At 42.7% G+C, this 13,017-nt stretch overlaps 1 protein-coding gene across 1 annotated transcript; it reads right to left on the bottom strand.

Moving 5' to 3' along the window:
* Positions 1-462: 462 nt before the first annotated feature.
* SLC25A4 (solute carrier family 25 member 4) lies at positions 463-4,236 on the bottom strand. Its single transcript, XM_077762231.1, has 4 exons — positions 4,038-4,236; positions 2,383-2,869; positions 1,737-1,877; positions 463-903 (listed from the first exon to the last, which is right to left on the bottom strand). The coding sequence occupies exons 1-4, from the start codon at positions 4,149-4,151 to the stop codon at positions 746-748; spliced, it is 900 nt and encodes a 299-aa protein (XP_077618357.1). The 5' UTR covers positions 4,152-4,236; the 3' UTR covers positions 463-745.
* Positions 4,237-13,017: the final 8,781 nt, after the last annotated feature.

The raw sequence follows: 13,017 nt of genomic DNA, 5'->3' as shown, positions 1-13,017 counted from the left end.
GTTTGCATCTTCCACAGAGCCTAACATATTAAATACTAGCTGCTAACTGATTTTCAGTGAATGTCGTCTGCTGGTCAGATCGAAGTATCACAGTTCTCTAAAGGCACGAAGACAGAACATTCCCTAATCTCACAAAATTCTTGAAATTGCTCAGTGAAGCCTCAGAGTCCCTGCAGATTGCAAGAAAGTGCATACAATCAGGTGGGATGCTGAAAGCTATGATCCATGCCACCATGTTGGAGCCTCAAGCACCATGGTATGAGGTAAGACAGAAAGCGCATAGGATGTTGAAATGTGAAGGCCCAACCAGAAGCATTGTAGGTACTCAAAGGATACATAGTATGACATCTGACATTCAGGAGCTGGACCGCAGAGTTATAAATGAGTCATGCAGGAAGATCTGCATTGCTGGTCTTATTTTTAAATCCACGTAGCAGTTAGTAAGAACTCAAGAAAACAAGGTGTGTTAAGTGGTCTTTATTGGGGTGTCACATTAGGTTTTCTTCATGATCAGTTCTTCAGTTAATCGTACAAGTATGATAAGTTATTATATCTCACGTGGAATTTAAATGTAAAATAAATACAAAATACATCTGTGGTTTAATGAACACTCAACGAAGCATTTTTTTCTGAGGTATTCCTTTCAGTCTGGTTTTATCCCAGATCTATCTTTTTACTTCCCGTAGGAAAAGTCTATTAAACCACACAATGGATCTGGAACCAATGAACTTGAGTTTCGATTACATTAGACGAATTTTTTGATCTCATCGTACAATACCAATACAAAAGCTCCGCCCATGCCCCTCAACACATTGGACCAGGCACCTTTGAAGAAAGCCTTGGCTCCTTCATCTTTTGCAATCTTCCTCCAGCAGTCCACCGTCCCCGTGTACATAATATCCGCTGTGGAAACAAATGTTGGTAAGGGCTCCAGAATTCTGGAGGAAAGAGGCTTTTACTCTGAAAGACATCTACACGGTGCTAGAAAAGTCAGTTGCTTCAGTTCCAGGCCCCGGCTCTAGGCATCTAGCTAAACACCCCCTTCCTTGCATAACTGTCAGGCAGTGTCTTTTGTCAATCCTACACTTTCAACCCAAAATCAAGTAACTGGGGTAGTTAACCAGCTAACCCACACGTGGTCAAGTTGTGCAATCGGGGGATGGGGTGAAGAGGAGGTATTAAGCTGGATGGTCCCCCTTTTGATGAGTGAGAAGACAGGTGGAGTCTCAGATTGTACTGCCCAAGATGACATGGTTAAGAGAGACACAACTATTAAGTTGAACCATATGGAACTAAGATTTGACTTTTTAACTTTAAAATGGCCAATTTCATGTTTCAACCTCTGGAAGCCAGAACCACTTCAGGCCATCTCACCCAACAAAAGCATCCTCTCCCACTGACACCTGTCGTAGCTAGATACCAAAAGCAAGAATTATTTTTAAATAAACTAGCTAGTTAGTTAGGTTTCTGTGTTTCTGTACCCAGGCCCTAAGGGAAAAGGGCTTAAGGTCTCTAAAACACTAGATAGTTCAGTTCACCTCTCAACATCTCATTTTTGATGTCCTTACCCCTTTAATAGAAGCAAATTCTCTTCTCTAAAGGACCCATTGACAGTAAGAAGGGGGACTGATTATAAAAATGTTAACAACCAGAATAGTGAAAACTGGAAAGAGCGCTGACTGGCGTTCTCGTTGGGCAGAGAAATAAAGAGTTAGATCCATAGGTGTCAGGCTTACCCCCTTTCCGGCCAGACTGCATCATCATCCTACGGCGGACAGTGTCAAAGGGGTAGGACACCAGCCCCGCGACCGCTGTCACGCTCTGGGCAATCATCCAGCTCACAATAATGTGCACATTCTTGGGGTCAGGCAACATCCCTGTGTGCAGAGGCAAGAAGCCAAATGGCTATGAAGTGATTTCTCTCAGCAGCTCAGCAAAAAGCAAGAAGGGATGGAGAAGAGGCCGCTGTAACCTCCAACTCCATGCCCCACCCTTCCGGAAGAACCTGACCTTTGTGGGGCGCCTCATAAATAACCAGGCAGCCAGCCAAAGCTGGGGGATGCCCTCGGGATCCAGGGAACCCAGAGTTTTGCCCAGGGTACAGGGCATGTTAAAGAGGTTCCCAAGTTCAACTCGGTAACTGACAGAGCTGGGGCAGGGGGGAAGCAGGCTCCCCTTCTTCCTCTCTGAATAACTCCAGGCTAGAGTTCATTTCAGTAGAGGACAAGGAGAATCCTTTGTGCCACCACCTCGTCACAAGCTTCACTTTAGCCCAGGGGCTAGGAAAGAAAACAAGATTAATAAATATGAGGTCCTTTGTGAGTTACAGACCCCTAGGCACCTTCTTCCTCCCCACTCTGCACCCCGAGGCCCCTCTCTCACCCTTGGCGGTATCATAAACTCCAAAGTAGGCAGCTCTGTAGATAATGATGCCCTGGACAGAGACGTTGAAGCCCTGGTAGAGACCCCTCAGGCCGTCAGACTTGAAGATCTTGGTGAGACAGTTACCCAGACCACTGAACTCACGCTGGGCAGCACCCTTGCCCACGTCGGCAGCCAACCTGGTCCTCGCAAAGTCCAGCGGGTAGACAAAGCAGAGGGAGGTGGCCCCAGCTGCCCCGCCGGAAGCCAGGTTACCAGCAAAGTAGCGCCAGAATTGCTTATGCCGGTCCACGCCCCCCAGGAAGATCTGCTTGTACTTGTCCTTGAAGGCGAAGTTGAGAGCTTGGGTGGGGAAGTAACGGATCACGTTGGCCAGGTTACCCCTCCAGAAGGAGAGAAAGCCCTGCTCCTTGGGGATTCTCACCACACAATCAATGATCCCTTTGTACTGCTTCTCAGCAGTGATCTGTTTGCTGGCATGCTGGACCTGGGGGGGGGGGGGGAGGGCAGAAGAAATTGGGTGACGATGGCCAAGAGCAGGGGGAGAAGGAAACAGGATAGGAGAAAATGAACGCTTACCATTCCCTGATTTTCTTTCTTAAATAAATGGGGAAATCAGATATTAAATCTAAATAAGTATGTTGGCTACTTGCATAACAAGCCAAAACAATCAATCCAATTTTGCCTCAGTTATCAAGTTTGCATTTGAGACACGGTTCTTCCCCAAATAAACTGAAAAGATTTAATTGTAAAGAGAGCCATGCATGCGCTGCATTTCCCCTAGCTTCCAGAACTGTATTAGGGGCTTAAAGGGAGGTAAAGGTCCCTGCCCTGAAGGGCACTTGCTCTAACTTAAAAGACAGGATGGGCAGGAGCTAATGATTCCTCAGTCTCATGATGGAGTCTCCCTGCAGACCAGGATCTAAAAAATGCTCTCTAACAGAAGGAGAATAAATCCACTAGACCTCAGAGCCTGAAAATTTTCAAGCAGATTATCCCAGTAATTAATTATTGAGGGATTCCTTGCTGTTTGTAAGTGAGCAATTCGCTGGGGGTTTTTATGATAATTTTGACCCCCAAACTGAGGAGACCCAGTTTCTCACTGAGGGCCCCTCGCCTTTGGGGCAAGTAGAGAAAAACACAACGGAGATGATGATAAACCAGAGATCAGGCTGCAGAGGAAAAGACCTGGGGACAAGGTGAGACAATCTGAATTTATTCTAAAAATTGTTACTCAATCTCTCAAAACCTGTTTCTTCCGTTGCAAAATGGAGGGAATAATACCTATCTTACAGAGCTTATGCAAAGATAAATAATATATATGTCAGCCTACAGCACAGTGCATGGGTCACTGTAAGCTAGTTTCTGAGTAATAATTACATTGAGGTTTTTATTGTAAAAAGTGGATGCGTAGGGGGAAAAAAAAGATGCAAGAACACTGAAAATCAAAAGGTGAGGCCGACCTACGAGGCCTAGCGGAGTGTCAGGGCTGTCCCAGGAGCAGGATCTGGCTGGCGGTAACCCACTCGGGGTGGCTTTCCATATATAGACACCCGAACGCAGGGCGCCACCCGACACCAGGAATCTGCTACTGACGCGGGACCTGTCTCTACGCAGAGGGCACCTTCCCCTTCCAGCAGGCCGGGCGGCGGGGCCNCCTGCAGCAGCAGTTTGACCCTCTCGATCGGGGCGACCGCGGTCTTGGACACGGCAGCGGCGACGCCGCCGGCCAGGAAATCCTTCAGGAAGCTCAAGGCTTGATCGGTCATGCTGACAGCCGGGCGCACACAGCCTCCGGGAGCCGCGCTCTCGCTCTCGCCTCCGCCCGGCCAGGCACGGCCACCAGCTCTCCGTCCCTGCGCAGCGCGAAGGGGCCGCTCGCCTCGCCCCGCAGCCCTCCTTATATCCCCCGCCCGCTCTCTCGCGAGAGGAGGAGGGACCCCGGGGCCGTGCGCGCAGTGCGCATTGGCTGGGCAGGTGCCTGGACACCCCCTCGCCGTCCCCCTCCTCCGCAGAGGGCAACCGGGGCGAAGGCGCTTCCGGGAGGCAGGGGTGGGCCGGGGGCTGTGCCTTCAGCTTGGGACGTTTAAAGGGCAAATTCATGTTATCTGTCCCGGCGAGCCGAGGGAACACCATGTCTCTGCAGCATGTGGGCCGCTGTATTTATAGCACAAGGAGGCTTAGGCTGGGGCCGACCTGGGGACAGACACGGGACCGACGCCTCAAGCAGGGCTTGCGTTAACCTCGGGCCTGCACGCGACCGCTCCAAGCCAAGGGATTTCAGGCTGCGTTTTTTGTCCCCCGCGCTTCCTTGTAACGGTGTCCCTCACCGGGCTCACTGCTTGGATTTGGGCGCCTTCAGAGTTGCGTGCTCTCGAAAATAAATCAGGATCCTCCAAAATAAATGCTAACGTCACTTGATGCTGTGATTGCCTCATAATCTGGCAACCTGCCAAATCCCCTCTTCCCTCCATTCAGTCATTGACTCGTTGATTCTACCATGAAATACTTAAGTCCTGGCATTCAGTGCCACTAGGCAAGGTCGAGTGCAAGGGGGCCGTGCAGGACACTTCTTTTGAAAATCCCTTAAGGTCTAAATGTGCCACTTTGCTGTCGACGGAATCTCAGGACATATTTTGGGCAGAATGTTCTCAGGCAGCTGTAGGCTTCTTGAGGGTCACTGCTGTTAGCCTTTCCATTAGAGTTGCTGGGTGACTGGGATATCAAGGAAGAGAAGGTCAAGTCCCCGGCTGTTATTTGCCTCTTCAGTAGGCACCTGGGACATAGGCTATCTAGTCTTAGGAAATTGAATGCAACTTTGAGTTGGGTGGTGGTGGTGTTTTTTAATGCGTTACTATGAACTTTGATTTTTCTTAACTTTTTTTAAATGTGTTACTATGAACTTTGATTTTTCTTAACTTGTTTTTGTAGGCAGTTCATACAATCATGCAGGATTTCAAATACAGCTCTTCCTTCCCCTAGAATGATTGCAATTGGTTTTTAACTCTAAACTCTTCACTCAGGTTTCTTCCAATGTTTGAAAACTTGACAAAGTTTATGCACGTTTTCACAAGCTTGCTGATGAATGCAGACATCATGTTGGTGTTAATTGAACTGCAGATGTCTGACGCCCTGGGTATGGAAACTTCAGTAGAGAAAGGTCACCAGTTGGGTGCCAGGACCACAAAGGGTATGCATTTATCTGAGGTTGGGCAGGCTACAGTCCAGAAATCTAGGTGAGCAGTACAAAAGCTAGCAAATGCACGTTTACCAAGGTCAGAGCAGGCAGAAGATCAAGAATTCAGCATAAACAGAAAAGCCATCTATGCATTCATTCACCAATCACTTGAGCATTTATTGTGTACCAGGAACAAAGTTTGACCCTGTGGATTCAAAAAAGAGATGGTTCAATAACGCCAGGAACAAAGTTTGGCAATGGACATATTTATCCTTTCTTCAGCTTTATTACAGCTTCACCTATAGATTTTCATGGATCAACATAATGCACATAATAGTCTACTGTATTCCATTCTGCTAATATTGAGCATTACCTAAACCATTTTCATTTGTGCGTTAGAGATGTTTCTTATTTTTACTATGAAAAATAATTCTGCTACATACTTGTACAAAGTTCATTTTCCCCTTTGTGATTTTTTCCTTCTCTTTTCTCCTTCCTAAAATGGAATCAATTAAATGTTTTAAAAGATTTTTAGCTTTTGCTACATATTGAAAAATTGTTCTTCAGAAATAATGCAGCCCAGGGTGCCTGGGTGGCTCAGTTTCGGCTCAGGTCATGGTCTCACGGTTCGTGGGTTTGAACCCCGCATTAGGCTCTGTGCTGACAGCTAGCTCANGCCCGCCAGCAGGGTCAATGGGTTATGGATCCTTCTGCACCACCGCCTTAAAAAGAAAGCATCTTTTAGTTATACGTGCAGCTTAATGAGCTCTAATTTGCCCCTCTTTAATTGCTACGGAACTGTACATAGTCCATGTGATTCCATTTAGCTTGTCAGGGTTTTCCTTTTGCATAAATTTCTTTTGAATTTAAAAATTTTTAATTTTTATTTATTTTACTTTATTTATTTATTTACTTACTTATTTAAATTTATATCCAAGTTAGCATATAGTGCAATAATGATTTCAGGAGTAGATTCCTTAATGTCCTTTACCCACTTAGCCCATCCCCCCTCCCACAACCCCTCCAGCAACCCTCTGTTTGCTCTTTGTGTTTGTCTCTTATGTTTTGTCCCCCTTCCTGTTTTTATGTTATTTTTGCTTCCCTTTTGTATAAATTTTTAATCTTCAGTGACTCCCTATGGCATGAAAGCAGAGTATTTCTCTGTATCTATAATTCTTTATATATTTGGAGCAATAAATATGTGTTGAGCGGTTTTCATATTATTTTTCTTTTGATACTTAAAAAAATTTTTTTAACGTTTATTTATTTTTGAGAGGGACAGAGCATGAGGAAGGAGAGGGGCAGAGAGAGAGGGAGACACAGAATCCCTAGCAGGCTCCAGGCTCTGAGCTGTCAGCACGGAGCCGGACGTGGGGCTTGAACCCATGAACTAGGAGATCATGACCTGAGCTGAAGGGGGACACTTAACCGCCTGAGTCACCCAGGCGCCCCAATTTATATTTTAAAAAAAATTTTTTTTTCTTTTGATACTTTTTATTACATTGATCTAATAGTGCTATATATTTAAATACAATCTCTGTTAGATGATATCCTCCATGTTCTGATATAAATGTATCTCTTTTGCAGATATTTTAGTCTATTTGTCCTCCTAGCTCATTTCCTTCTACTTCTTTGACCTCATTTCATACCATACCATTCTCAACACTAACTCTTAAGTAGATCCTTCCTTCTCTCCACTATTTGTCTTAGATTACTAATCCCAGTTTGCCATATATGAAGTTCTTAAGTAGTTTTAATAAGTGAAATCACCACATCATGACATTTATCTGATCCTCGATCGTTAAAAAAATAAAACAACTTGTATGTGATTCTACAACCGCTTAATAAAGAAAAACTTTTGTCTGCCTAATATGTCTGGATTTGTCTTTACTATCAAGTTGTCCAATTATTTAAATATCACTAGATGATTTTAATAGACGTTAAAATTAAATATTAACATATTAATTCAGGAAGTATTATAATTTTTTTGCACTTGACTTTACTAATCACAATTTTTTATATTCTCTAAGTGGAGGATATCGTATTTCTCCTTGGCTTCTGTCCAATTGTCCTGTCGTGTCGGGTGACCGATAGCTGGAATCCTTGACATGAGTTTTTCCACGGAAATTCATACAGTGTCCTCGCCCTCCAGGGGCTTTCTCAGAAAAGAGAGGCCTCAGATGCCCTCTGGAGCATGAGCTGCCTGCGGTCACAAGATCCCGGTATCACTTACACAGGCAGGGCAGAGAATGGCGCTCAGCAGAATATGTGTCCACCTGCCAGTCTCAGCACTTGGTGGCTTTCTGCCAGCACAAGAATGGACAAGGNATTTTTAAATTTATGTTTATTTCTTTTATTTTGAGAGAGAGAGAGAGCAGGAGAGGGGCAGAGAGAGGGGGAGAGAGAGAATCCCAGGCAGATTCTGCATCATCAGCGCAGAGCCCGACGTGGAGCTTGATCTCACCAACTGTGAGATCATGGCCTGAGCCAAAAGTAAGCGGCGGATGCTTAACCAACTGAGCCACCCAGGCGCCCCATCTTTTTTATTTTTAGTGGAAACTTTAAAGAATCTTTGATCTTTTACCAAACTAGGAATAGAGAATGGGTTCTGCTAAAGAGTGAAAGGTACAAGAAATAAAGAAAAATATTTAAGGGTTTGTTGATTATGGTGATAATGCAGAGGCTGTGTATAGGTATGTATCTAAAACAGTAAGTGATTAGAACATACCAAACTATTTGTTCACATGGTAAATTTCACCATTAAGCAAAGAGGAATGAATTCTGAAAATGTATTTTTTGATAACCTAAGACCACATGAATTTCTGAATTTCATTAAAAATATTCACATTGATGCATTGCTTTCAAAAAGGTAAAACAAAATACATGCAATATTTCTCTACAACTGTTGCTCATTAGCTTATCTCTTAAGAGCAGTATCTTAATTAACAAATTCTTTATAATCAGGTGCCATTATAGTGAAGTCCTTATCAAAGTGCACATGTCCACCACATACCTTCGTAAGTAGTGAGGTTTCCTACAAAAGGCTTCAACCACCAGTCCCTATTTTAGCTAATGCCAAGAAAAAGTATGAAACTACAAAATGTGTCTTTTTTTAAAAAATTTTTTATAGTTTATTTATTTTTGAGACAGAGAGAGACAGAACATGAGTGGGGGAGGGTCAGAGAGAGAGGGAGACACAGAATCTGAAACAGGCTCCAGGCTCTGAGCTGTCAGCACAGAGCTGGACGCAGGGCTCGAACCCACAAAGTGTGAGACCATGACCTGACCTGAAGTCGGATACCCAACCAACTGAGCCACCCAGGCGCCCAAAAATGTGTCTTTTTTAAACCCATTGTTCATTCTAGAAGCTTCTTATCCTTTAGTGATCAACCCCTTAGGGTTTGTGTTTTCCTCCTACTCTTCCACATCAAAACAGAAATGATCTGAACCATTAACGCCCAATGCATTCATTCATTCATTTACTTTTTTCTTTTTCATCTCTCAACAAGCATTATCAGATCCTCGCTTCAGACACGAACACTTTGCAGAGTACTGGTGATGTGAAAATCAGAAAGGTAAGATTGTCGCCCGGAGAAGCTCACGTGGCACGAACAGACACCCCTGTGGTGTGTACAAGGCCATTCCCGTGCAGGGGGTGACAGGGTCCAACTGGGGCCCTTGCTGTCTTCCCAGGGGAATGACCTTCAGTGTGGTACCTCAGAGTTTACATTTTTAAAAAAAAATTTTTTAAATGTTTTATTTATTTCTGAGAGAGAGAGAAAGACAGCGTGAGCAGGGGAGGGTCAGAGAGAGAGGGAGTCACAGACTGAAACAGGCTCCAGGCTCTGAGCTGGCAGTCAGCACAGAACCCGACGCGGGGCTTGAACCCACGGACCGTGAGATCATGACTGAGCCGAAGTCGGACGCTTAGCCCACTGAGCCACCCAGGCGCCCCAGAGGTTACATTTTTAACATTGTATGAATGCTTATGAAACAAGTTTTGTTAGAAAGATTTTAAACACCATTATTTTAAGGATGTGATTTCTGGGGGGCAGAGGAGCCCCTGAATCATTAAATAAATAAATAAATAAATAAATAGTCAGAGGGTCTCCTTTTCCTGGAAAGCCCTTATCCCTGGAGCAATTTGCTCAATGGGTTGCTGGAGGCAGGGGAGCCTGGCCGCCCACCCCCCAACTAAACTAACACAGGCAGATTCCCCCCTTCCTAAAGAAAGTTCTGTAACTTCTCTGCCATTCATAATCTTAGCACCCCTCCTTACTTTTTCCAAGACTCCAACAAGCATATTCAGTATTTTATGGCACAAGTAAGCTTAATTTTACGGATAAAATAACACCTCCGACTAGAACTATCTATCTACCTTCCATGTGGACGCTTCTCGTTTCTGACTTGCATTCTCTATGAATAAAGCCATTACTCACCTGGAGTTGACTTGATTGATTTTTAAGTACATTTTGAACTGGCTTCCCTAGTAGTTAGTGTTTCATACAACCTACCAACTGTGTTTTTTAAAGTTTTTATTTAAGTAATCCCCATACCCAACATGGGGCTTGAACTCATGACTCCAAGATCAAGAGTCACACACTATTTTTACAGAGCCAGCCAGGCACCCCCGCTACCAATCATTTTAAAAACACTTCAGTGAACTCTGTAAGTCTGTCTCTGACTTGTATACTAAACCACCACACCATCTTTTTATGATTCAGGGGCTCCTCCGTTTTCATTTCATCAACAGGATAATCCCTATTAATATTAAAATCAATGTTTAGTAAGTGTTATCAGAGAGACCATTTTTGCTCTGTACTGGTGAATAACAATATTTTGCTATTTTATTTTATTTTATTTTTCTTTATTTATTTATTTACAAATAGTTTATTGTCAAATTAGTTTCCACATAACACCCAGTGCTCATCCCCACAAGTGCNTGGATATTCTTTCCTCTGCTTTGTCAAAGATCAGTTGGCTGTACACCTTTGGGTCCAGCTGAGTTTTCAATCCTATTCCATTTGCCTATGTGTCTGTTTTTGTGCCAATACCATACTGTCTTGATGATGACAGCTTTGTAGTAGAGGCTAAAGTCTGGGATGGTGATACCTCCCGTTTTGGTTTTATTTTTCAGTATTACTTTGGCTATTCGGGGTCTTTTGTGGTTCCATACAAATTTGAGGATAGTTTGTTCTAGTTTTGAGAAGTATGCTGGTGCAATTTTGATTGGAATTGCATTGAATGTGTAGATTGCTTTGGGTAGTAGTAATATTTTGCTATTTTAATGCACGAGGTTTTTTTCTCCTATATGTTTGCTTGTAGCCTGTGACCCCTTTCTCATGCAGATAGGTAGATATTCTGTGTCATTGCCTCAGAAAAAGAAAACACTCAGGAAGCAGAGAAAATAAAAACAATTCTTGGCATTACAATTTCCAAAAGAAGAGAAGGATTTCAAGTATAAACAGTAGATTTGGTGGAACACCTGAAGGAAAGTGAATGTTCGTGCCCACCCCATCCTTCTAAAGATTATATCAAGTTTTCCCAAGCCTGGAGAGAAAGGAAGTATGTGAGAGAGAAAGCAAGGAGAGAGACGTTAGTGGGGGTCTTTGAGAAACAGGGGCCCTATACTCTCCCCCTGGCTCAGAGAGGTAGCAAGAAGCCAGGAGAGAAAAGGCTGGTGAAGTTTTAGTACACAGGTCAGAGACAGCCTTACAGAATCCATCCAAGTAGAATAAGGGAGGTGGTGAACAAATTCCAGCACTTGTAGGTTAGTCTCCCAGTGTGAAGGACTCCAGATAGCCTCCATGAAGTTTCTCTGGGCCCAGATGGTGTGGGAGCCGCAGACTAAGGTCAAGCTTAGCTGAAAACAAGCCAGACCTGAAGAGCTTCATGGTTGTAAATGAGGCAAATGTTGAGTGACCTTGATGGAGCAGGGACTGAAGAACAGAGGCAATAAGGACCTGGCCTCTGATGCCGGCATGAATCGGTGGTACCTACCCTTAGTACTACAGCAATCCCTGGAATTTAGATGTAAATCATTGCAAAAAGAGGAGAAAGTAAAGGACCCAAATCGTTCTCCCTACTTGGCAGAATGGAATCTCTTAATAGAGATTAAGGTGCCTCGTACAGTTGAGTTGCTAGGCCAGTATTTGTACTTACTTGCTATAGTATTTTCTTAGTTTTAAAAGAAAATATATTGAAGACATATGATAATTTTGGAAATTCTTTACAGCTGTTTGTTCCATCAAGCACATTTATTTAAGAAGTAGATACAGACTTAATTGACACAGAGAGAGAGAGAGAGAGAGAGAGAGAATGGTGGTGAAGGGACTTCAGGACTATAATCATAGTTATAGAAAACTACAGATTTCCCTTTAAAGTTCTATGAAACTCCAGCTTATGCCTTATTAAAATGGCTAAACTAAATAAGTACAACTTACTCTTTTAGCATAGACATTCCAGGATACCTTAAACATAATAGTTGCTCAGTAAATGATGTTGAATGAATAGAAAATGACGTGCCTCAATTTCTAGTGCAATAGTTCTCAACTTTTTCCAATAATGGAGCACATGTAACCCAACCATAATTTTTCTGGAGCGCTATGAAATATAGGCATATGGAATTTCATTGTATAAAGTAGGAGTAATTATACTCAGAAATATAATTATACAGCAGAAATATGATTGTAATAATTGTGTGCCATATAAAATTCAGCCACTTTAATGGTTGTTTTTTCGATCTCTCCTTGTAGCTCTATTAAATTTTCCTTTACACATTTTAGACTTAAATTTCAAAGGAATACAGTATTTGAATTGTTATATCTTTCTGGTAAATTTAACTTTTTATCATTAAGTTGTGGTCTTCTTTATCTGCAGTAATTCTTGCCGTAAAGTCTTCTCCACATAAAGGAACAGAGCAAAGCCTACCGTCATTTAGTCTGTATTTTCCCGGTTTATTTTTTTCTAACCCTTTACTTTTAACCATTCTGTGTGTTTTATGTATGTTCCCTGTAAACTCCATATTTTATTTTTTCCTTTTTTTTTAAATAAAAATTGAAAGTTTTATTCTTTTAGCTAGAGAGTTTGGATCCATTTCCATTTACCATGACCACTGATATGTTTTAGATTTTATGTTGAAATAATTATGGATTCAAAGGAAATTGCAAAGGAACTACTATACATATTTAAAATTTTTATTTCTGTCACTTTATTTGATGCTTTCTATTTGTCTTCCTTCTGATTGTTTTTGAAAGTCATTCACATTACGTACTTTCCATGACTATCCTATGTCAGCCATTACATATGTTTCTTAATTAATTATTAAGGTGTTCAAACACAGTAACTGTTATTAATTATTTGGGGTGGCTGTGATTTTGTCAGGTTTCAAGACTGCCAAGTTCCCTTTCTTGGCTTAATTAGGCTCTGGACATCTCTTGGGACCATGAGGCAGTTTA

Source organism: Crocuta crocuta, unplaced genomic scaffold, assembly GCF_008692635.1.
Source record: "Crocuta crocuta isolate KB4526 unplaced genomic scaffold, BGI_CrCroc_1.0 scaffold90, whole genome shotgun sequence".
Lineage (NCBI taxonomy): Eukaryota > Metazoa > Chordata > Mammalia > Carnivora > Hyaenidae > Crocuta > Crocuta crocuta.
Note: the sequence above shows the minus strand (reverse complement) of the source record. Positions and strands in the feature narration are given on the sequence as shown.